This window comes from Podarcis gaigeae (genome assembly GCF_964106915.1).
Source record: "Podarcis gaigeae genome assembly, chromosome: 5".
NCBI classification, from domain to species: domain Eukaryota; kingdom Metazoa; phylum Chordata; class Lepidosauria; order Squamata; family Lacertidae; genus Podarcis; species Podarcis gaigeae.
In genome coordinates this window covers 55,355,353-55,379,414 of record NC_139681.1, presented here as the reverse complement: position 1 = coordinate 55,379,414, position 24,062 = coordinate 55,355,353, and the positions used below count along the sequence as shown (strand labels likewise).

Below are 24,062 nucleotides of genomic sequence, written 5' to 3'. Positions count from 1 at the left end.
AACCTGAGGTACCACTGTAGTGACATGTTTTTGGAAAAGGATGTTGGTGTTTCCCCTTTTACACACATCTGTGTCACCTTGAACTGCTCTTCTCCATTGTCACTACCTTAACCAAAGAACTCTCATGATACATTGATACTGAAGTACACTATAACACACCAGCTGCAGTCATGTGGAGTTTTCCTCTGCACTTAATCTCTTAATCTTGATGGCCTGCTTTTTAACATGCTCTCATCCTGCACATGCTAATACATGCTATGCTAACACTTTAAGTGGCATGCACCTGATAATCCTGAAACCCTTTTCAAATTTTGAATATAACTATATACAGATGTAAAACTACTAGTTTGTTTTCAAATGGATGGACGGCCAAACTCAGCTAATCTTGCCACTAATAGTGCTTCTGCATCTGTCTTGCATAGGCCTGTAGCTATGAACACCTATGAAGTTACACCATCAGTCCTCATGGCACCTATTTTTTGGCACTCTAAAGTGTGCTACTGATGCCTTGGTAATGGAGATAATCTGTAACATGGATATATCCATTACACCAGGCTTAGGTAAACTCAGACCTCCAGTTGTTTTGGGACTACAACTCCCATCATCCCTGACCACTGGTCCTGTTAGCTAGGGATGGTGGGAGTTGTAGTCCCAAAACATCTGGAGGGCTGAGTTTGCCTATGCCTGCACTACACCAAACATTCCTCCTTCTCCCTCACCAAGGGATGTGCAGCCCCCACCCAATAATTATATTGCCTTTTAGGCTTTTTGACATTATTCAGGTGATTTGTTTCAGTAGGAACTCCTAATTTCCCATTCCTTTCCACTTTACTGCAGACAGCATTTCTGTGACACCTCTGACCACATACCCATCACAATATTTTCTTCCTAAATAATATTTATAACTCCTTGATACAGTGATTATGATTTGTTTTCAGTAACCTTACTTGGTTCAATTTGCTTAACTGCCTCAAATGACTTTATTCATTGAATATTGTGACTCCTCTTAGATAATTTAGCTAGGCTCAAATCACTTAGCTCACGGGGATGCCACTCAGTGTCCCTGTTTCAGAAATACCGCCTTAATCATGAGCCTGCATTCACCAAGATTCAGCTCTCTTGAGTAATAACTGAGGATAAATAAATTGGGACCGAGTCATTGTATTCTCCATTTGAGGCAGAAGCTCAAGCTGTCAATATTCCAAAAAGAATTCAGAATTATTTACACACCACAATTCTATATAATCATTCCCATGCTGTTTTAAAAGTCATTAAGGCTAAATTCAATTCAAAGGCACTAACATAAATGCCCAGATAAAACATTAAAAACTTTAATCAAAACTCAGCACCATCTCGACCTTCCTTACATTACTTCCAAATATATTATAAGTAATTTGATGGCTCATTAAAAAAATTCATTATGATGGAGAAATAACTCCCACCAGAAAACCAAGTAGCAAGCAAAACAAACCTTATTGAAGTAATGACTTATTGACAACATGACTGAAATATTTCCATTACTGTGTCTTATGTCCAGATGTACTTTTACTTAACTATACAAATGAAAACTCATGTATAAGACAGTACATTCTCAGGTAATGGGTGAGCACATGTGAAAGAGACACATTTTGAAATTAGGTTGATTCCTCCATCTGCAATCTGAATTAACATGATTGAACTCTGTTCAAAGCAAATAAATTTAGCAGCTTTTCAGGGTGTTGCTGAATCAAATGTGTTTTTGAAATATAATTTTTTATCATACTGTACTCTTCTAAAATCCTAGTTTTCAAACATGTATTTGTTAGGGGTGTGCGCTGGCCATGAGATTAAGCTGTTCCTTGTATCTTTAGCTTTGTAGCAAAGCTTGTGTGCGAAGTAGCCCAATCTGTTTCAGAGCTGCTTTGCATATTTCCAGTTTGAATCTTTATTTGTGACTGAATCTGATCTGTAAAAATGAAGCTCTATTCCCCAGCTCCATTGGCTGTACTGGGGAATCTTAAAAGGTGATATTCCATCCCCCTTTTCACAGTGATAGATGAAATTTTCAGGCGCAGGACCCCGTCCTGAATGGATAAAGCTGGCGAAACTGTAGTCAGATACACCCCAAGGACACCTTTCAAACTCACCCCCCCCCTTAAAGTCTCTTTCCCCCCCTGCCAGAATTCGATGCAATTTTCAGCTGTGGTCACACCTTCTGAAGGGATAGGTAAAAGTAAAGGGACCCCTGACCATTAGGTCCAGTCGTGACCACTCTGGGGTTGCGGGCTCATCTCGCTTTATTGGCCGAGGGAGCTGGCATACAGCTTCCGGGTCATGTGGCCAGCATGACTAAGCCACTTCTGGCGAACCAGAGCAGTGCACGGAAATGCCGTTTACCTTCCCGCCAGAGCAGTTCTTATTTATCTACTTGCACTTTGATATGCTTTTGAACTGCTAGGTTGGCAGGAGCAGGGACCGAGCAACGGGAGCTCACCCCATCACGGGGATTCAAACCACCAACCTTCTGATCAGCAAGTCCTAGGCTCTGTGGTTTAACCCACAGTGGCACCTGAAGGGATAAAGCCTGCCAAATTTCAGAATGTTACCTGTAGTCTATAGCAGATGGTGGGAGGTATCACTTACCTGACCTCCTGCCACTGGTGTAATTGTGGCTTAACAGGAGGGAGAGGGATGAGGCAGCACTGAGATAGGCACAGTGCAAACACACTGGCAGGAACACCTAGATTGGTTCCTCTGCTATGTCCGCACCTCGCACTTTTGCATTCCAGTAAGCTATAGCAATGCAAGTGAGTCCTACTGATTGCTACTGGCTGCCATGAATCGCCCCCAAGTTAAGATTTTACCATTTGGAGGTAGGTACAATAGGAATCCCACAGGAGCAGGGGTGGAGAATGTTTGTGGATCCCCAGGAGACACTTGAGTGGGGAAAATCTCTGCACCCCATCAGGAATTTGTGGGGAAACTATCTGTTCTCTCTGTGAGAACGAAATCATTGACTTGTGTAAGAGAGGAGCAATGGTGGTAAAGAAACATGGATCATTAGGTGGGAAAATGCTGCTCTTGGGAAGGATCTTGTTATCCCAATTGTTGGGGGTGGGCTTTCTGGACATTTTTGGAAGGGGAAAGGGAGGAGAGAGAGGAGTAGTGTGGAAAAAACCAGCAGGGATTCACATAAAAAACAATCACTTATTTAATAATAATAATAATAATAATAATAATAATAATAATATATTATTTGTACCCCACCCATCTGGCTGGGTTTCCCCAGCCACTCTGGGCGGCTTCCAACAAAGATGAAAGATACACTAAAATATCACATATTAAAAGCTTCCCTGAACAGGGCTGCCTTCAGATGTCTTCTGAATGTCAGGTAGATGTTTATCGCTTTGACATCTGATGGGAGGGCGTTCCACAGGGTGGGCGCCACTACCGAGAAGGCCCTCTGCCTGGTTCCCTGTAACTTGGCCTCTCGCAGTGAGGGAACCGCCAGAAGGCCCTCGGAGCTGGACCTCAGTGTCCAGGCAGAACGATGGGGGAGGAGACACTCCTTCAGATATACTCAGCATCCCTCTCCAAAATCACTGTGATTGGCATGGCCTGGGAAAAGAATTCACCATGATTAAAACCTACTGTTCATCCAAATGTAAGATTCTGCCCCCTCTCTACCTGCTTCCGGGCCCAGGATGGTTTCCCTAGTAAACTTGCTTTACCTTCTTTCTCTCTTCTTAAAAAAAGCAGTGGGCAAATACCACATGTTTTCCCCCTTAGAAGATAAATACAATTGAGGGAGGCACAGTTTTTAATGGAAAAGTGATTCAAGGGGAAAGGGTTAAGAACCGGTTTTGGTGATTGCATCTATTTTTAAAACAGTGGCGATTCCTAGAAAGAACCATATAAATACAGTTAATTTATATTATTTATATAAATTTAATTTATATTTGGTCTGGCAAAGCCAGACCAAAAGAGGTTTCAGATGTTAGGGGATATGAATTCCCTTACAGTTGAGAAACCATATTGTTAGCATAAATTACAACCCACAAAACACTGGCTTCTGCACCATCCCAATTTCCCCCTGGCTCATTGGAGCTATTCCAGATTAAATATTTTGAGAATTGTTTACTACACAATGCATTTGTGACCATGGAATAAATGAAGACATTCATAAATTAAACCTTCACATCCCTTTCCCATTGGGAAGAGCTCAGTCTCCTTAGGTCAGGGATAACATCTTTGGCAGAATATCCTAATAAATGTGCAATCAAGCAAAGAACTCTGCCCTACAGCCAGACAGAGGAGCAGCTTCCAGTGCTACCAGCCCTTCAACCTTCAAGAACACTTAATTCAATAGTAGAAAGAAATTGCAGGAGAGTAAAGTCTCTAAGAGGCCAAGAGCTGTCAAGGTAAAAAAGAAGAAATAAAAAGCAATGAGTGCTTCTTTCCTCCTAATGGGATTTTGAGTCCGTTTGAGTTATTAATTGGCTAATAATCCTGAACCAGTTGCACATGTAGCTGCAGGCTCCCTGTTCTGAAGGCTGCATCAGCAGCAGTCAAGGGACACATCAGCAGAAATGTGACCTTTACCGTCCCTTCTGGCTGCATCGTCTTCTGCTGGCTTGATTTGAGATGAGCAGTGATAAAATTGAGACAGTCTGGGACAAAGAGAGCTAGCCATTGCGCAGGGTCCTGCATAGTGGTATTGAGAAGCAGGCACATATTGGTGCTTTTTCTGTGTTCAACCAGAACATTGTGTTTGCAAGGCTGGGTTTTGCATGGTACACAGCAATCTATTGCGGACCAGGGAAAACAGAAGTCAGAAATGAGGAAGGGACACTGCCCCCTCAATTTCTCCTATTCTCTTTATGAGCATCACCTATTGTCAACTTGTGCTGCTAGAAAAATATTAGGGGGTGCAATATTAGGGGGTGTGTAGTCATAAGATGACAGGAACAGCCTGCTAGACTAGATATGGCCCCACCTAGTTACAATGTCTGGTTTCCAACAGTGGCTAGCTAGCTGGAAGCTGCTGAGAAACCCATAAGGCTTATGATATTGGATCTCTCAAAGTTATATGAACTGTTAACATTTTGCAGTTTTCTTGTTTTTATCCCATAGGAATGGGAAAGAGCAATTGGCAGCAGGTACAGAAACAGAATCAGTACCAAACTCCTGTTGTAAAACAGGTTCGTCTGGGCCGGATTCAATTACATTGGTGCACTAGCACACCTCAGTGCAATGAAATAAAAATAAAAGAAATAAAAAATTGTCCAGTAGCACCTTCTAGATCAACTAAGTTTGTTCTGGTATAAGCTTTTGTGTGCATGCACATGCCTTCAGATACCTGCACGCACACAAAAGCTTATACTAGAACAAATTAGTTGGTCTAAGGTGCTACTGGACAATTTTTTATTTCTTTTATTTTTATTTCAACTGTGTCAGACCAACACGGCTACCTACCTGAAAGAGTGCAATGAGTCACGCTAGCACAATGGGACTTCCCCCCTCTGATCACCCCATGTGCATTTGTGTCACCTCAGATCTTCTCAGAAGGGTGAGAGAACCCATCGAACAATGCATGGAATTAGGAGAGGGGAGATCATTCTGTTTGGCAAGCAGAAATGCTTACACTGATGGAACAATCATATAAGTGCAGTGTTTAATTCCACCCTCCTTCTTTTAACTGATGGGAGTTTTAGTCTAAAACATTTAGAATCATAGAACTGTAGAGTAGGGGGTCAACTAGTTCACACCCTGCAGTTCAGTGTGGTGAGCCAGTGTGGTGCAGTGGTTAAGAGCGGTAGACTCGTAATCTGGTGAAGCGGGTTCGTGTCTCTGCTCCTCCACATGCAGCTGTTGGGTGACCTTGGGCTAGTCACACTTCTTTGAAGTCTCTCAGCCTCACTCACCTCACAGAGTGTTTGTTGTGGGGGAGGAAGGGAAAGGAGAATGTTAGCCGCTTTGAGACTCCTTCGGGTAGTGATAAAGCGGGATATCAAATCCAAACTCCTCCTCCTCCTCCTCCTCCTCCTCCTCCTCCTCCTCCTCCTCCTCCTCTTCTTCAGGAAACACAGCTAAAGAATCCCTGACAGATGGCCAACTGACTTTTGTTTAAAAACTTCCAATGAAGGAGAGTCCACCACGTTCTGAGGGCACTAGGTTGGAGAACACTGCACTCCAGGATAGTGCCGATGAAGCCAAATTGCCAGCCTGAATTATTTAAGTGAAGGCAAACAGCCCCCAGGGTCGCTGGTCAAAACTCACTTGGAAAAATGCCTTCCAAAGATGTCAGTCAGGTCCTGAGATTACTTAATTCCAGTAGTCACGAACAGTCATGAACAGTAGTTCAGGCATTGGTGGCGTTAAGGCTAGATTACTTCAATGCACTCTAGGCGGGGCTTCCCTCACGCTTAATCCAGAAGCTGCAGCACAGTTGCTGGCAGAAGTGATGCTCATGGTGCATTCAGACATGGGAAATATTGCATTAGTTTCTCCAAATATAATGTTAGTGCTTCTGTCCTATTTTCTTTCACAGTGCAGTACCTGTTACATTATGGAGCTGTGCTTTTTTTTGCCAATATGCTGGCATGTTGCACTGAATTTCATTCACACCAGTGAGCATGAGTGACATAACGATGGATGTCATTGGATGCTTTCCGCAGGTGTCGGCCTCTGTTTCTCCATGATTCTATCAAGAAAATGGCAGTACAGTGGTACCTCGGGTTAAGTACTTAATTCGTTCCAGAGGTCTGTTCTTAACCTGAAACTGTTCTTAACCTGAAGCACCATTTTAGCTAATGGGGCCTCCTGCTGCCGCACCACTGGAGCACGATTTCTGTTCTCATCCTGAAGCAAAGTTCTTAACCTGAAGCACTATTTCTGGGTTAGCGGAGTCTGTAACCTGAAGCGTATTTAACCTGAAGCGTATGTAACCTGAGGTACCACTGTACCTGCAGAACCAGATATTGCCCCAAATTTCATCACTTTACTTGAATGATTTTCAGGCTTAACTGGTGTTTTTTTTCTGGAGGCAATTAACACAGAAATGAGCATTAAACTTACACTATATGCCACTAGATTTCCACAAGTCACTTTTATGTCATGCGAAAGCTCAAATATAAACAGGAAAGTAACAGTTAGGGAAATGTCAGGGAAATGGAATGAGCTGCCATTGGATTGCAGCCTCAATCTGCATATGGTTGCCCATTTGTTATTAGGGCAAGTTATCTGTATAGGTGCTGTTAGTATATAAAGCCCTTAACAGCTTGAGACCAGTTTGCCTGCTTAAAACATTTTTGTTTAGATCAGGCTATCTAAACATGTTGGAGTTAAATGGGTTTTATTTCTTTTTAGATACTGTTGATTTCAGTCTTTTGGAAGTTTTTAAATAACTGTTTTTACTGAGAATCTTGATATTTTCTTCTATATTTTTGTAAACTGCTTAGGGGTGTGTGTATAAATTTTGCTAAATAAAAACCTAGTTTATTCTTCCAAAAGACAACATGCAATTCTTCAGATGGATCATGCACTAGTTTCTGAAAGCCATTATCAATGTCAAAATAATGAGGTTATAATGAGCCACAATATTATCTAGTACACTTCCTACAACAAGTTTTTATATGAAAGAACATATTCTTTACAGCAGTGTTTAACAAAAACATAATTTTGGATGGTTTTTTAAACGTGTGTTCTGGTTCTGTGCCTTATGGTCATATTTCAAAGGTATTTTCTCAGTTGTGTGGATATGGAACACATTGACGAAAGAGGGGAAAGTTGTGGTTACCAGCATTCTAATTATAGATCGTTCCTTGGCCATCGCATTAGAGTATGCAGTACAAGTTCTGCATATTCGGATCTCTCAAAGGGCCTTTGAACTGATAAATTACTTAAATCCTCTTAGACATATACCTGGGGTTAAATGATGGTCTTTTGTGCATATTTTATTTTAAACTGTAACATTAAAGGAAAGGAAGCATAATTGGGGGGCCTTTCTCTATTTTCTCCCCCCCTTTTTGTTATGAATAGACCTGTCAGTTACATCAAAGCAAATTAGGGAAACAACCAGATCACAAGCATTAGCACAAGTGGAGAAGATTGACATGTTTCAAATGTATTGTGCTTGCCTGATCTGCATTCTAAATCATCTGCTGGTTGATTGCCAGGCTGCCAATTGCATGTTAGGCTTTCTTTGTCCTAACAGTTCCAGTTTATATATGCAAATAAAAATCATTTTAGGAATTTGAGAATGTACCAGGAAGCAGCGTGGTCCTCCCCCCCCCCACAAAATAGAACTTCTCTCCTGATCTATTCCAGATTCAACTGATTTAAACCACCAAACAGAGAACCTGAATTTAAATAACCCATTTAAATCAGCCAGTCTATTTGCGCTTATTTTGTAAGGAAAGGTGCATTGCATTGCAGCTTGCCATTGAAATATGTTATTTTACAACTAAACAAGACCTTTACTGGTACACCTTACTTTTAAGGTACATATTCATATTGTCAGAAATTGTACTATTATAGCCAGTGCTTTTTTTCTGGGGGACGCATACCCCTAAATATTTTGTGAATCTATGTTTGGCCTCGTTGAGGGGCAGTATTTCAATATTAGTAGGAAAATGAGAGTACCCTTAAACATTTTTTAAGAAAAAAGGACTGATTTATAGCAGTGCAATTCACCAGTTTCTCAGGTAAGAAGGAAAGCCAATTGTTTAGGTAAAAGCTCTCAGAAATATTTTGAGAAAAGGGTTACCGTAATCATTTTCTTTTTTTAAAAGATATTTATTGAAATTTTACAGACAAAAGAAAGTTACAGAATAAGAAAAGAAAAATAAAAAGAAAAGAAAAAAGAAAAAAGATACAAAAATACAAAGAAAAATACAAAATACATGAAAAATAAAAATAAAATAAAAACAGATCAATCTTTTTGTGTCTTATATTTCAATTTCTTGTTTCCTGACCTCCTCACATCTCCCTTTTTTGTATTCCAGTTCACATAGTTAATTCAGCAAATCCTTTCCCTACCGTAATCATTTTCAGTCAGATAACATATTATTTAATGGTGACAAGAGTCCAATTCAGATTTGAATAACTTTCTACACTAGTGTCTTTGCATTTATGGCACTGTGCTCCTCAGTAAGGAAGATTATGCTTGATTTTAGCTCTGAAGTTAACATGTGTATGCTACCAAATAGAATCCATGCACCATTTAAAAGTTTGCTGACCTGTTGTTGTAAGACGCTGAGTCAAGGCCCAAACCAGGGGCAACAATGCAAACAGCATACCAAAAAAAATCTGGTAAATGCACAGGAAATAGGCTGCCATCTTAGGTGCATGCATAGAAATGTCACATGTGTACCATGTGGAAGGTCCTATGGGGAGAGAAAAATGGAGTGTGGATGACAGCAGCTCTCAGCATGTACCTCTTGTAGGTACTTCAGGCAACTGAGCACATACTTCTGTCCCATAGGTGACAATCTGTGTGAGTGTCTGGAGGCGGTTGGAGGATGGATGGCGGCTAACAGATTGAGGTTGAATCCTGTCAAGACAAAAGTACTGTTTTGGGGGACAGGAGGCGGGCAGGTGTGGAGGACTCCCTGGTCCTGAATGGGGTGACTGTGCCCCTGAAGGACCAGGTGCGCAGCCTGGGAGTCATTCTGGACTCACAGCTGTCCATGGAGGCGCAGGTCAATTCTGTGTCCAGGGTAGCTGTTTATCAGCTCCATCTGGTACGCAGGCTGAGACCCTACCTGCCTGGGGAAACCCAGCCAGATGGGCAGGGTATAAATAATAAATTATTATTATTAGTAGTAGTAGTATTATTAATCGGTCTATTCTAGAGGTCTATTGTAATTCTATGTGCAGATCGTAGGCAGATAAGGTTTCATTTTAATGTTGTTTGAAGCTTTGTATGTGAAGTTGGGGTATATGTGCAAAGCTGTCACTAACATTTTGCTGACAGAGGCAAAGGACCAGATGGTCACCTGCACACATCCCTCCCTTGTACAAAAGATAGTATGCGGAACCTAACTTCAACATTTGCAGCAGTACGGCATCTTCTACTGCTAGCTTAGAGGATGCAGGGCAGGTTATGTAACACATATAGTTTTCTTCCCTACCCTCTCATCCTAATTTTCCACCTTAGGCAGATGTCTCCCTCTGCCTCATGTTGGGACCAGCTCTAGGATGAGGTCTTCCTATTGCAAAAAAAAACTATGTGTATTTTTTTTTCCATGTGCTGATAATTACTAGATTGGGGCTATGGTGCCAATCTTGGGAGTTGAAGCCCAAGTGGTATTATTATTAATATTATATGTTTATTTATACCCCATCCTTTTCCTTGACAGGAATTAAGGCAGCTTACAGATAAAAACAAAAATTACTAAAAACATAGAAAATCTATCATTAAAATACAATTAAACATTGATAGAATTAAAATGATGTACAGATATACAGGGCATAACCAGCAGTTTGAATTGTGCCTGGAAATAGATCAGTAGGCAGTAGAGCTGTTCTAGCAAGAGAGTCATCTGCTTCCTATAACCAGCTGTGCTATGTTGGTATATAAATTGGTATATAAATTTAATAATGATCATGATAGCCACTATATTAACTAGTGTACTTTAACAGAAGTTTTTTATATTAAAGAAACTGCCAGCTGGAACATATGATAAAATACTCAGGCAATGTTAACAAAACCTGGACATAACATAATTATTTCTCGCGCTCTCTCTCTAATTCACCACTAACTTCCTCAGTCAGTAAGCTAGTATATCAATACTCTAGGTGCCTTCTTCAGATTTCAGTCTGTTTGTGTATTTTTGCCAACTGCAAAAAATGTAGACACCAATTTAATTATGCTATCATCTTTGGCTGTCCTTTGATGTAGGAGAGATTTATTCATCAGCTAGTTCTTCATAAAATGCACATTCCAAATGACTGCTCCAAAAGATAATGCTTTACATTTTCAGTTGTCTGAATCTCACAGGAACAACACACACACACACACACACACACACACACACAATCATATACAGAGTGTGTGTGTGTGTACAACAATTGTTTCTACACTAGTAGTTTTACTTGGTAAGTTTAAAAACGGCTTGGATTCTAAGATAAGATCTTAAGGCAGTTGTGGGGAACATTTGGCCATCCAGAGGTTGTTTTCATGGAACACCCTGTGCTCTGTGCCTGGTCTGAGGAGGAAGATGCTGGGGAGGGTCCCAGCAGGAACTGAGGAGACCATGTGGCAGCTCCCCTCAAGCGATCCGAGAGAGAGAGACATGGAAGCAAGTGACAGCAACTAGAAGGGGGTTATTGTTTTGTTGTTTTGTTTTACTTATCTCTTTTTATCCTGTATTTCATTTGGGGGTGTGGGGGGTGTGGCTACACACCTATAGCCCCTTAGGGGCAAGATGTGCCTGGTAAGGGGAGGGCTAGTTAAGGTGTGAGGAGGCTGGTTCCCTTGTGGGCACAACCTTCCTGGGTGGACGTTTGGCTAAGAAGAAGAAGAAGAGTTTGGATTTGATATCCTGCTTTAGCACTACCCGAAGGAGTCTCAAAGTGGCTAACATTCTCCTTTCCCTTCCTCCCCCACAACAAACACTCTGTGAGGTGAGTGGGGCTGAGAGATTTCAGAGAAGTGTGACTGGCCCAAGGTCACCCAGCAGCTGCATGTGGAGGAGTGGAGACGTGAACCTGGTTCTCCAGATTAGGAGACTACCGCTCTTAACCACACTGGCTAAGGAGTTGTGTGAGGACCAAGGAACAATGGAGTGGGGTGGGAAGCAAAGTAATTCTACTAAGGTGGAGAGACTGTGGGAAGGAAGGTAAGAAAGCATAATATTTTTTGTTCTGCTCCTGTTTTTGTTGGAATTCTGCAACATTTCTACTTGGGGGAGAACCCTGATAGCAGCAAAGCATTGACTGTTACAGGAACAAGACAGTATAGATGCTTCAGAAACTGAAAAAAGAAGTTTTTGAAACACACAGCATAGAGGCTACAATATCCACACACAAAACCATAATAAAAAAACCACTTAATACTACAGAGTTTCACCATTTTTATCCACGATTTCCACTGAAAAATTGCTGAATGCTATATATTTCAATTGAAAAACCCTGCCAGTAATTATTCCATTCGAGTTTTAACATGACTTGGATCTTCCTGGGCAGCTGTGCTACTGCTTGAACTCATCATACGGGGCATACTTCAAAGCAAAGCACTTTTTAAGTATCCTTTCTTGTCAATGGGAAAGATGTAAGCATGTAACACAAGTCCTTTGTTGACATTAAACATACTTAACTTTGGCTTGTGGAGCTCAATTGTCCTGCACAAACAAGCGCTGCTGCATCAGACAGATCTGCATGGCTGTTTAAGGAAGCAGTTTTATTCTGCCATTAGTTTAGATGCCTGCTCCAGAGAATGCAGGCCGTTGGGAAATTCTTCTTCTGTCTAACAGGAACAGGAGTGAAAGAGCCCTATTTGCATTCATTTCAGTGGAGCTCGAGGAGAAGACATTGTTAGTGGTTTTACCCAGAGGCTGACTCCAGCCTTTTGCCTTAAATACCTTAACAGCTGGCAAAACTAGTTTTGCTTAGCACTAGACCATCTCAAACTGCCTACTCCAGAAGTTGTCAGATCTTACTGGCCGCAGGATGATCCGTCTTGACCAGCCAGCCTTTCTCTTAATAGTGTCCTGCTGAGAAAACAACATACTTATTTGCTACCATCTTCTCCAGTACTCATAATATTTAACATCTTCATGGCTAATCGCTTCTAGCTTTTTTATAATCCATTAAATATTTAAAAAGATGACCCAGTTGTCATTCAAAATAAAGGAGAAATTGTTGCTTTTGAAGCTAGCTGCAGTAATTCAATTCTGTTTTTAGTGTATTTGGGGCTGGGAATCTGATGTAGTGTCTCCTCCAAATTAGTTCTCTTGCTCTCTATTTCCTCTTTCTCATTCTCAACTTTGTAGACCCTAGTGGGGGCTGGTAATGGCTGAACTTTCCCCATTTGATTCTTTTGGTTGTCACCAGTAGGGATGGGGAAGAAATTAAACTCAGTTCACATTTAAAGCCAAATCAAATTCATACTTTCCAAAATGAAATGACAACTGAAACACAGACATCCTTCGAAATTTGCACTTCTCTAAATTTTTCAATGCAGCTCTCCAAACAATGTTTACAGAAATGAATTTATTATGAGAAAAACATGTTAGTGGGAAATTGCTTGCGGAAATGTGCACATTAGCCAAATGTGCATTCAAAAAGAATGTGTTTATTAGGAAAAATTCACTCCTGAGTTTTCATGACGATTTTTTAAAAAAAATTAAAATTGCTGCAGAAATGTGGAGAAGTGAATATAGGATTGAAAAATGAGAAACTCGGAGAATAAAAATTGATAGATCCTTCTATCCCTAGCCACCTGTTACAAGTATATTAAAGCACTATGAGCTAGGCAAATTCCTATTCCAGATCCAGCACATTTGAGGTTTAGTGACATCAGTGGTGCTCATCTCCTCATCTTTCTACAGATAAGGAGAGCTCACATGTTGAGTTCTCTGGGGAGATTCCAAAGAGAGGATGTTCCCTGGGTTGGAATTTCCTGAAAAACCTGACACTGAGTTCATCTGCACAGCTGTTTTTTGTTTTTCTAATTCACATCTTGCTTTTTAATCTTAATGAGAAGCAAGTTATTCCACCCTCCCTCAGTTCCACTAAATGGGCAACCAATTCTTCCATATTATATTCACTATTATATGTAAAATACCATATGCATATTATAAGTGTATATATTCCAGGTTCCTAAAGTAGCCAGCTCATAAAGAGAGACATGCAGCAATGCACATCACTGTATAAAATAAGTATTACTAATATACAATTATCCTGCAGAAATATAGCGGCTTGACTTGTATATGCATTATATGCATGACATACATATTTTTGGTAGATAAATCATTTTTTTATTTTTAAAAATCCAATAATGCGTGAGCAGTGTGGACACAAGTGGGCACTAGATGACAGATGTTGTCTGATGTGAGTAAAGCTCAGTCACAAAATGGCTATCCTCATCCCTCCTCCTTTTACAGGAAGTCTACCACTAAATCTCTCCCTCTTCACACCTGTTCTGCAAGATGTGTATGTCTGTGTGTCTGTGTGCAAGGAGTACACTTCTGTTAAATGTGTACTTTTAAAAAGACTTAAACCCTTAGAGGCTACATGATGCCATATACATTATTTATTATAAAGAAATGAAGAAAACTGTTAAGGTTGGTTTGCAAACAAGTTTGATTGAAAAGCTTGTGCAGGTCAGGCTTTTGCAGAGTATGTGAAAACATTGAGCCCACTGGAAGCAATACGAGCCCAGAGGGAGAAACAAACAACACACCTTGTGCTGTGGAAAATATCTGATTCTTCAGAAATGTGCAGTTTGGGAATTAGGAAGGTTTTCAAGAAATAGCCATTTATGCAAGTGGTCTGAAGACAAATGGATTTTTTACTTTGCTGCTGCTAAGCAGGCTTGGGTCTGCATCCAGGCCACACATTTATAACACAATTAAGGCACCCGTCACAAAAAACAAACAAAACCCCCTTGGGAACTGTACTTTACCCTTAAAAAGGTAAAGGTAATGGACGCCTGACAGTTAAGTCCAGTCGCGAACGATTCTGGGGTTGCTGCGCTCATCTTGCTTTATTGGCCAAGGGAGCCTGTGTTTGTCCGCAGACAGTTTTTCTGGGTCATGTGGCCAGCATGACCAAGCTTCTGGTGAAACCAGAGCAGTGCACGGAAACGCCATTTACCTTCCTGCCAGAGCGGTACCTATTTATCTACTTGCACTTTTTTTTGCATGCTTAGGAACCGCTAGGTTGGCAGGAGCTGGAACCGAGCAATGGGAGCTCACCCCGCCGCGGGGATTCAAACCGCTGACCTTCTGATTGGCAAGCATAAGCGGCTCAGTGGTTTAGACCACAGCACCACCCGCGTCTCTTACAGAGCTACAATTTGCCACAAGGTTTCAAAGAATGTGTGTTAACTTTACAGTGGTACCTCGAGTTACAGACGCTTCAGGTTACAGACTCCACTAACCCAGAAATAGTACCTTGGGTTAAGAACTTTGCTTCAGGATGAGAACAGAAATTGTGTGGCGGTGGCGCAGCGGCAGCCGGAGGCCCCATTAGTTAAAGTGATACCTCAGGTTAAGAACAGTTTCAGGTTAAGAACGGACCTCCAGAATGAATTAAGTTCTTAACCCGAGGTACCACTGTACTTTAAAGGCACGTTGTGTACATAGTCTGGGACTGGGCAATGCCTAGATGGGAGATGCTCTGGGAACCACAGATAAGCTGACTTTGATTCCTAGAAAGAAGAGAGGGGCAGGGATATACATGTAAAAGGGGAACACTGACGTGTCCTTGATTTTACTTGTGAAGGTTTGGTTTAAAGAATGAACTTATTTTGTGTAAAATAATTTGTATCCCACACTTCCTTCATAAGATCAGAGTATTGCTTAATGAAAACAGATACAAAAATAACAGACAACATGAAGCAATAGCAAATAATTCAGCAGCCAAAATATCTAGGAGTGCTCAGAATCCAGATTAAAAAGAAACATTTTAACTGGGAAGGATGTTAGCTTGGCTCCTGCTGCTGGGCTGCCAAAGCTGCCACCATGGCCAGCTCCTTTCCCTGTGTGAAATGGAGCACCACGATTCATGCTGCCCACCTTTGGGTTCCTTCACCTGAGCTTCTTTTGGGCAAAGCCTGAAACGGGCTGGAAAAGGAGCCCAGCCCTTATAAGTGCTTGTGGGTGTGTTGATATAGATGTGAAAAACCCTTTTGAGAAACTTCAGACAATGTTCTTCATGCTTTTAGCCAGCTGTAAAATCCCGAATGCTGCACATTGGAGTAGAATGTAACTCATTTTCTCATTGTATGATTAAAATGGTCCCAAGTTTCATGACCATAAATGCACACAGAAGGGCATATGCCCCATCCCCACCAAATGTAAGCAAAAGTAATTCTGATGTTTTAGTACAAAATGAAGCATACCAAAGAGCACAAAACAATACAGGGGAAATAACTCCCATGCCCACCGACAAACATTGCCCTCTGGCATAATTAGATAAAGTGTTTGCATTACTTCTCCTTTTTGTGTCATTATAAGTATCATTAGTATTTTTTTCCTAAAGCCAGCTCCAAATTGATGCACAACTAATAAGGCCAATTTGACACATCTATAATGGCCAGAAGTGGAGCATTTTGTGGGAACAACGAGTACAGGGTGACTGCAAATTCAATTAGAAGAACATTCTGCCTTATTACCATTCTTCAATGGATCAGGAATGACCCAAGGTGTTTTACCATCTGAGACAAAGAACATGGTGTTCCCCTTTTCCCACGTACAGAAGCTAATTGTGCTGGCACCTGAATCTTACTTCAAAATTGATGATGGGAGAAGACTGTACCTGAAGGCAGCAGGCTAACTTAGCGAGTGAAGGGAAGGCTATCCTTCAACAAATCACCACTGCTCCCCACTCTCCAGCATTTGCTGCCTAAGGCAATTGTCCCACTCTGCCTAATGGTAGGGTTAGCCCTGCAATAAATAGTTCAGCAATAGTGAAGGAGGTTTGGTGAAAGACACAGCTTGTTCACCTCCACTGCATGCAAACCATGTGCCCTTCCCCAAACACACATTCACATCTGCCTATGATACATTTGCACACTGGTTTGTGACAGCTGAATGAAAGAAGCAGCTCTGGAGGGTCTGTGCTAATCTAATAATTGGCTTTATATAAACAAAGAATGATCTATTCTTAATGAGTGAGCAGTAGCCAAACCCATGCCAGGTTCTAGGTAAGACCCTCTCCCTGGTGGATGAAATGGTATTAAATCTAAAGCCTCTGGCATTATTGTTCTTTGTGCTTTTTGAACTAGGCTATGTATTAAATCCAAGGACCTTGCCTTTCATGGGGCTGTTTCATGCACTAAATCCATTCAAGTCTCAGGGTGGCTCGTTTCAAATGGGAAGAAGCCAGCTGCTTTTCTCCTCTTCATTTCCTATCTGCCTTGACCTCTGCTTTCTATTACAGCATTCTGCCTTTCAGATTGATTTGTTTCTCTTCTTCTTCTTCTTCTTCTCTCCCAGGTCCGTCACGGGTTTGGACAAGGAGCCTGACCTTGTACACATGGAGGCTCGCACGACAGATGGACGTGAGTGTCTCTGCACTGAGTCTATAAAGTCAGAGAGGGAGAAACTGCATTTTCATTTGGGTTGTTTTGGGTTCTTGATTTGCATTCTAATTGATAGGGAAGATGTGGGTCGCCAGGCTCAATTTGCTGAGTGTTTCTATCCTTAAACTCCAAGGGGAACCAAGAGTACAAGTTTCATTCCTGGAGAAAAACAACAGCTAAACTCAGAAAGAAAGCAAGAGTAAAACTCTTTGGCCAGGACTGAAAACTTGTGCTTGGGATATTGTGAATGCACATATGACCAATAAAGCTCCCTGCCAACAATCTATAGGCCACCCCTATTTTAGGTGTAACCAATATGTGTGTGATCCCACATTGAACCTGGAAGTGACCTGGAAACTTCACAAAAGATGTCACTATAAGGGTGGGACAGAGTGGGGCAGGGACAGGGCGGGAGCAGAATGGGGTGTTTCAATTCCACACTATTTCACACAAGCATGCAATGACCCCAAACGTAACCCACATGCAAATCGGGGGTTGCCTCTGTCTATCTACGTCTATATCTATCTATCATCTATATCTATCTATCGTCTATCTATCTATCTATCTATCTATCTATCTATCTATCTATCTATCTATCTATCTATCATCTATCTATCTAATCTATCATCTATCTATATCTATCTATCATCTATCTATCTATCTATCTATCTATCTATCTATCTATCTATCTATCTATCATCTATCTAATCTATCATCTATCTATCTATCTATCTATCTATCTATCTATCTATCTATCATCTATATCTATCTATCTATCTATCTATCTATCTATCTATCTATCTATCTATCTATCATCTATCTATCTATCATCTATCTATCTATCTATCTATCTATCTATCTATCTATCTATCTATCATCTATCTATCTATCTATCTATCTATCATCTATCTATCTATCTATCATCTATCTATATCTATCTATCATCTATCTATCTATCATCTATTTATCTATCTATCATCTATCTATCTTCCTGGGCCAGGGAGCCGGTCTCCTCCTTCCCTGCTGTTACCTGCACCATCTTCCTTCATTTTCAGAATATGCCACTAGGCTATATTACTGATAGTTATAGCTGGAGTACCAATATTTGCTCCTTTCAATATGGCATTTCTAGAAACTACTGATTTCTGTATTGTTTTGGCCATCCATCTTTTTGAGCAAAGGCCTTATTTGCTTCCCGTCTTGTATGGCAACAACACAAGCCATTGGAACACACTTATTGGTTCCTTGGTGATATTTTTCATTTTAGCAAAGCAGCTTCAGGAGGAGAATTTGAGAACTGAGGAGAACCTGGAGGCACTGAACTCTTTCTCCAATCTCTCTCTCTCCCCCCCATTCTAAACTCACCCCTGCAAGGTTTCAGTTACATAACAACAGCGATTCTCGTGATTGCACAGACTTTTTCATTCCACGTGGTTCTGAAGAAATGAAGGATTGGACATAAATTCCACACAGGGGAGGGGGTTGATCCTGCAAGTGCCCCAGTTGAATTCTTGTGTGCATGACTGAAGAAAGCACAGTCTGTAAAGAGTAGACCTTCCTCCTGGATTCTGCTCACACAACCTGCTTTCCTCCACCACCTACCCCATCATCCTCACCCAAGGCAACCCCCACAAGAGGCTCATTTTGTGGAACTGCAGGTGGCAAAGGGCTCTGTTAAAGACCAGCAGCAATGTTAGTTGCCAAGTTTTTTTCTGCACAACAGCATAGAAGCCGAGTCACAACCACCATGATAGTCAGTGAAAAATGAGGCCAGTATTATCCTTTCCAGCCTTTTGGTTGCTCATAGGACCAAATTCATGTTTGGGGTGAGCACCAGCCTGCTCACCATCTCAAGAGGAAATAGTGTCATGTGTAATTAGCCTAGGAAGTGGTATTTGCCATTTCATGCTTTGGGAAAATCCTTGTATTCTCAAGGACTTAGGGGTTTTCTCTGTTATTGATCAATTGACTTTGATTTTTTCAGTCAGCAGGAAGAAAAAGCACTCACCCATAAAAGTGGTTATTTATCCCAATATTGTAATTGAAAGTGTGGTCTGGTTTAAACATGTTAAATCAGTTTGAATTATTCTCAATACTTCAGTACTATCATTGTTTAAAAAATCCATGAGTTAGATCTGTTGTGTCTGGAGTATTGTAATGGGCAAAAGAACTACAGTTGCATCTGTGAAAATGATTCTCCATATGGAGAACTCCCTCCACAAAACACCTCAGAAAGATGCTTTGTTTTGCTGTTCAACATCCTGAAATGTAATTTTCATTTTTAATGGCACATAAACATTAAAAATTCAAACCCAAAACATAAAATTGCATTCACTTCTAAATGTCAGTGAAGCTTGTGCTAAATTTTTCCCTAACCAGTGTGAGGCCTCTAACTGATCAAATCTGTGAGAACCTCTGATTTTATCTTTACGCTTCCATAATGACTTTTCATCTATACATATGACTCTCTTTGAAAGTTTGTTCTGCCAGGATTTAGAGATTTACAAAGCTCACGCCAGAATGCCATCCCACCTGTTACAATGAATGCATGAATTCTTGCTTTCTTCTTGTAGTTTAGGCTTTATGGCTATAGGAGGGCAACTGTTGAAAATGGACAACTGACATAGCTGGCTAACTAAATGAGACTTCTGGTACAGTTAGGGTTTGCAAATCTTCATCCCCTCTCAATTCAGATTGACTGATCAATTGATTCCATTCCATTTATTAATAGATTCCTAGAAAACATTTCAAAACAATTTAACAATTAAAAACACCTATAAAACAATTTCATATTATGCACACTCATAATTCCCCTCACTTTGACTCCACTCATTTCCTCCTAGCTCAATTCTATATTCAGACACTGCTGTTCTCCCGAGAAATGATTAGGGACACAGGGTCCAAATACTTCTCTAAACACACTCTTGTAAGCCTCAGCCCCTTGGGCTACAGTGTCTGTGAGATCTTCCTAGAGTGCGCAAAGCTTCCCATCCTTTCAATTACAGCACTGCAAGGGCAGCATCCCAGGTTGAAGGAATTTTTGATGCACATGACACACAGTATTGCTAGTAAACAACCTTGTGATCTCCCTGTTGTGGAGTATATTCTTCTCTCCCCCACCACCCAATAGCTGATTGTGAAATGTTTTAGAAACAACTGAGAGTTTCCTTGAACTGGTGTGTGATACTATGGTGGCAGACATTTCTTAAATAAAAAGTTTCAATTCTAGTTGGATGACTAGCTGGATCAGTTTTGTTTCAGCAAAAATAAGGAGCCAAATACTTGAACAGATGATATGCAGTTAGTGAATTCCTTTTGTCTGTCAAGATCCCTAGCAGAAGCTTTGTATATTTTCATACAAAGCATAAAATTGAAATGGTTGCCTTTAAGCATGTTTTTTGAAAGGTACTTTGAATTTGAATTCATATGAATAATTTGGAGCAATAATTTTTCTGTTTGTGTGGAGAAACACCATGCTTACAACACACACACACACACACACACACACACACACACACCCTTCAGATCCTTGCATGTTAGGAAGATGCCCTGAGTTGTGGCATTAAATGATGATTCCTGGGCTGATAGCCTGTTCAGACCCAACTCAAATTAAAGTTTGACAATTGAACTCTGCCTTCAGCTTTTCACCTCAAAAGGATAACTTTTTAAGAACAGATGTGTATAGTGCGATGCCTCTTCGGTTCAACACAATAGGCTGGAAAAAGAATTTCCCCCAGCTTGTAATGCCTCAGTGAAATCAGAGGAGTGAGTTATCTAGCCTGGGAATTATTCCTGTGCTTGTAATTTAGACTGAAAATAGGATAATTATGTGCTTGCTCAGCCTGCATTTGTCATTCTTGCAGCCAACAACCACTGATAACGCCTATACTCTGGCATTGGTTACTAACCCCTTAGGGTGGGACAAATCAGAAGGGCACTAGGTTGGGGAAGGCTGGACTAGATGTTTTAAAGATGGGAACATCATTCACAGGAAAAAACACATACACTTGGCATCATAATAATTAGAAATGTATTATTCATTTACAGCCTGGTTTGGGATGTGGGGAGGTCAGTTGGGCAATTGATTTTTATCTTATTTTCTTACATTCATACCTCTCTTTTCTTCCTTCATGGAACTCAAGGAGGAGGGTATGTGGTTCCAAGGCTGTGCATGCACTGTAGCCTGGCAAGATCTGCTACGACTTGGCATCATGTTCCTTTGGACCACACCGTAGTCTAGATAAAAGGGGGGAGTGTTTGTGGGGGGAGAGCCTGTATGTGGGAAGGAAGTGTTCAAAGCTCCTTTCACTTTGCACGAGAAAAGGATCTTGTGTGTTTTGTTCAGTGGTTGCTGCCCTGCTGCCTTTGCTTGTTCATGGGGTGAAGAGAGAAGTCTCACAGCTTGGTGCTGAACAAACAAGCTGTAGGCAATAGGCAACACATTGCTTTCCCCCATTCCCACAGTGCGTTTACCAAGTGGAATTATAGCAACATGAATATGGCTTAGAAAAGTATCACAAGAATATGAATGTTGTCACTGAAAATGTACAAATCAAGAATGCTTGAAATCCAACCTCCACCCCCCTGCAAAATTTTTTTTGTCCAATTATGCTCCAGCTGCCAACTTGATTCCAATTCAAGCTGAGAGGAGTTTATTTGCCCATCACAAAATGTGTGTTTACATCCCATGTGGCCTTTGAATCAATGATTGCATTGTGCAACCCCCAACAGGACACACAGCTACTAGATTATCCTTGCTTCAACCTTACATGCTGTATAGGAAAGAGTAGCATCCCCTACTCAAGTTCAAGAGCAATCAAAAGGGTTAAAAAGGTTAGAATGATCTTGTTAGCACCTTTGATTCTGTGCATTTTCTCACTTGCCTGAAAACTTGCCTTGGCCAGTGGTCCTGAGGTGAATGAGCCTGCATCAAAACTCACGTGTTCCCCAAATGTAAGGTACAATCCTCAATTGGGACTTTATAAACTCAGAAGACTAAGCAGTTAAAATTTTAACTACAGGCAACTGCAGCAAGGGGATGACTTAATCTGCAGTTCATGGCCAAGAATTCATAAATGAGAACTGTGTGGAATGGCTTTTCGCCAGGAAACTGAATATACTGACATACAATCCTACAGATTGTTTGAGAGAGGGAGGGAGGGAGGGAGGAGTTTTGTAGACTGTAGATATAACCTGATCTCCTCAGGTTAAGTTGATCAAACCAAGAGTACAGCCATTCATCACAATGCTGGGATGATAAGGAAGAGGGAGAAAGGATTTGGTGATGATAAACTAGTATAGTTCTAATATTAGACTCTGTGAAAATTATCAACATTCCAAAAATAAGGTGTCCCTGGTTGAAATAAAGTATTGTATCCTCTTTCAAATTAATCATGTGAAAGGCTGGACTGGATGAATCCCAAGCCGGAATTAAGATTGCCGGAAGAAATATCAACAACCTCAGATATGCAGATGACACAACCTTGATGGCAAAAAGTGAGGAGGAATTAAAGAACCTCTTAATGAGGGTGAAAGAGGAGAGCACAAAATATGGGCTGAAGCTCAGCATCAAAAAAAGAAGATCATGGCCACCTCCTGGCAAATAGAAGGGGAAGAAATGGAGACAGTGAGAGATTTTATTTTCTTGGGCTCCATGATCACTGCAGATGGTGACAGCAGTCACAAAATTAAAAGACACCTGCTTCTTGGGAGAAAAGCAATGACAAACCTAGACAGCATTTTAAAAAGCAGAGATATCATCTTGCCAACAAATGTCTGTATAGTTAAAGTGATGGTCTTCCCAGTAGTGATGTAGGGAAGTGAGAGCTGGACCATAAAGAAGGCTGATTGCCAAAGAATGGATGCTTTTGAATTATCGTGCTGGAGGAGACTCTTGAGTGTCCCACGGACTGCAAGAAGATAAAACCTATCCATTCTTAAGGAAATCAGCCCTGAGTGCTCACTGGAAGGACAGATCCTGAAGCTGAGGCTCCAATACTTTGGCCACCTCATGAGAAGAGAAGACTCCCTGGAAAAGACCCTGATGTTGGGAAAGGTTGAGGACACAAGGAGAAGGGGACGACAGAGGATGAGATGGTTGGATAGTGTTCTCAAAGCTATCAACATGAGTTTGACCAAACTGCGGGAGGCAGTGGAATGCCTGGCGTGCTCTGGTCCATGGGGTCACAAAGAATCGGACGTGACTAAACAACAACAACAGCATCCTCTGTTAACAACTATATTAGATGGAGAATCCAGACACTTGCCACTTACTGCATAATCATTTCAACTCAGTTTAGTGGTTTTCAAATTCTGTCAGACATCTTGCATGCTCAATGTATTTTGTTATTTTCCTGAACATTAATTTTTCTGTGGTATTAAGTGTTCCAGTAGTATGAAAGTTTCAGATTTCCCAAGGGTCAGTCTTCTTTTCTCTCTTAACTCTAAAAACTGTTTCAGCATAGCTATATTAAACATATCTGATTTGCCATTCCTGGATTTCTACGCACTGGGATAAGACCACTCCCACTCTTGGGGTGGTATTCAACAAAATATTGGCAGTAGTATAAGGGTTAGAGCGAATGCAAAGAAATTTCCTCCTGCTCATCTGTCCCCCTGTGTACTCTAGGCCATCCCCAAATCTACTTTGGACAGGGAAATTGCCAGAACAGATATAGGGGGCATGAATGGGGAGGAGACTGGATTTAGCTGTGTGTTACATTTAATACAACACTTCATATTTTTCCATGAGCTTTTCCTTATGTTGAAAAAACATGTACTGTAGTTCATTAGTTGAGCCCTGAATGCATTATCTCTTTTCACTTTGTCACTA

At 41.0% G+C, this 24,062-nt stretch overlaps 1 protein-coding gene across 1 annotated transcript in view; it reads left to right on the top strand.

Annotated features, from left to right (window-relative positions):
* SORCS3 (sortilin related VPS10 domain containing receptor 3) overlaps positions 1 to 24,062 on the top strand; it is a 422,195-nt gene that overhangs the window by 284,343 nt on the left and 113,790 nt on the right. The window contains exon 6 of the mRNA XM_083741537.1: positions 17,145 to 17,209. Within this exon, the coding sequence (XP_083597663.1) occupies positions 17,145 to 17,209 (65 nt within the window). The remainder of the gene's footprint in view (positions 1 to 17,144; positions 17,210 to 24,062) is intronic.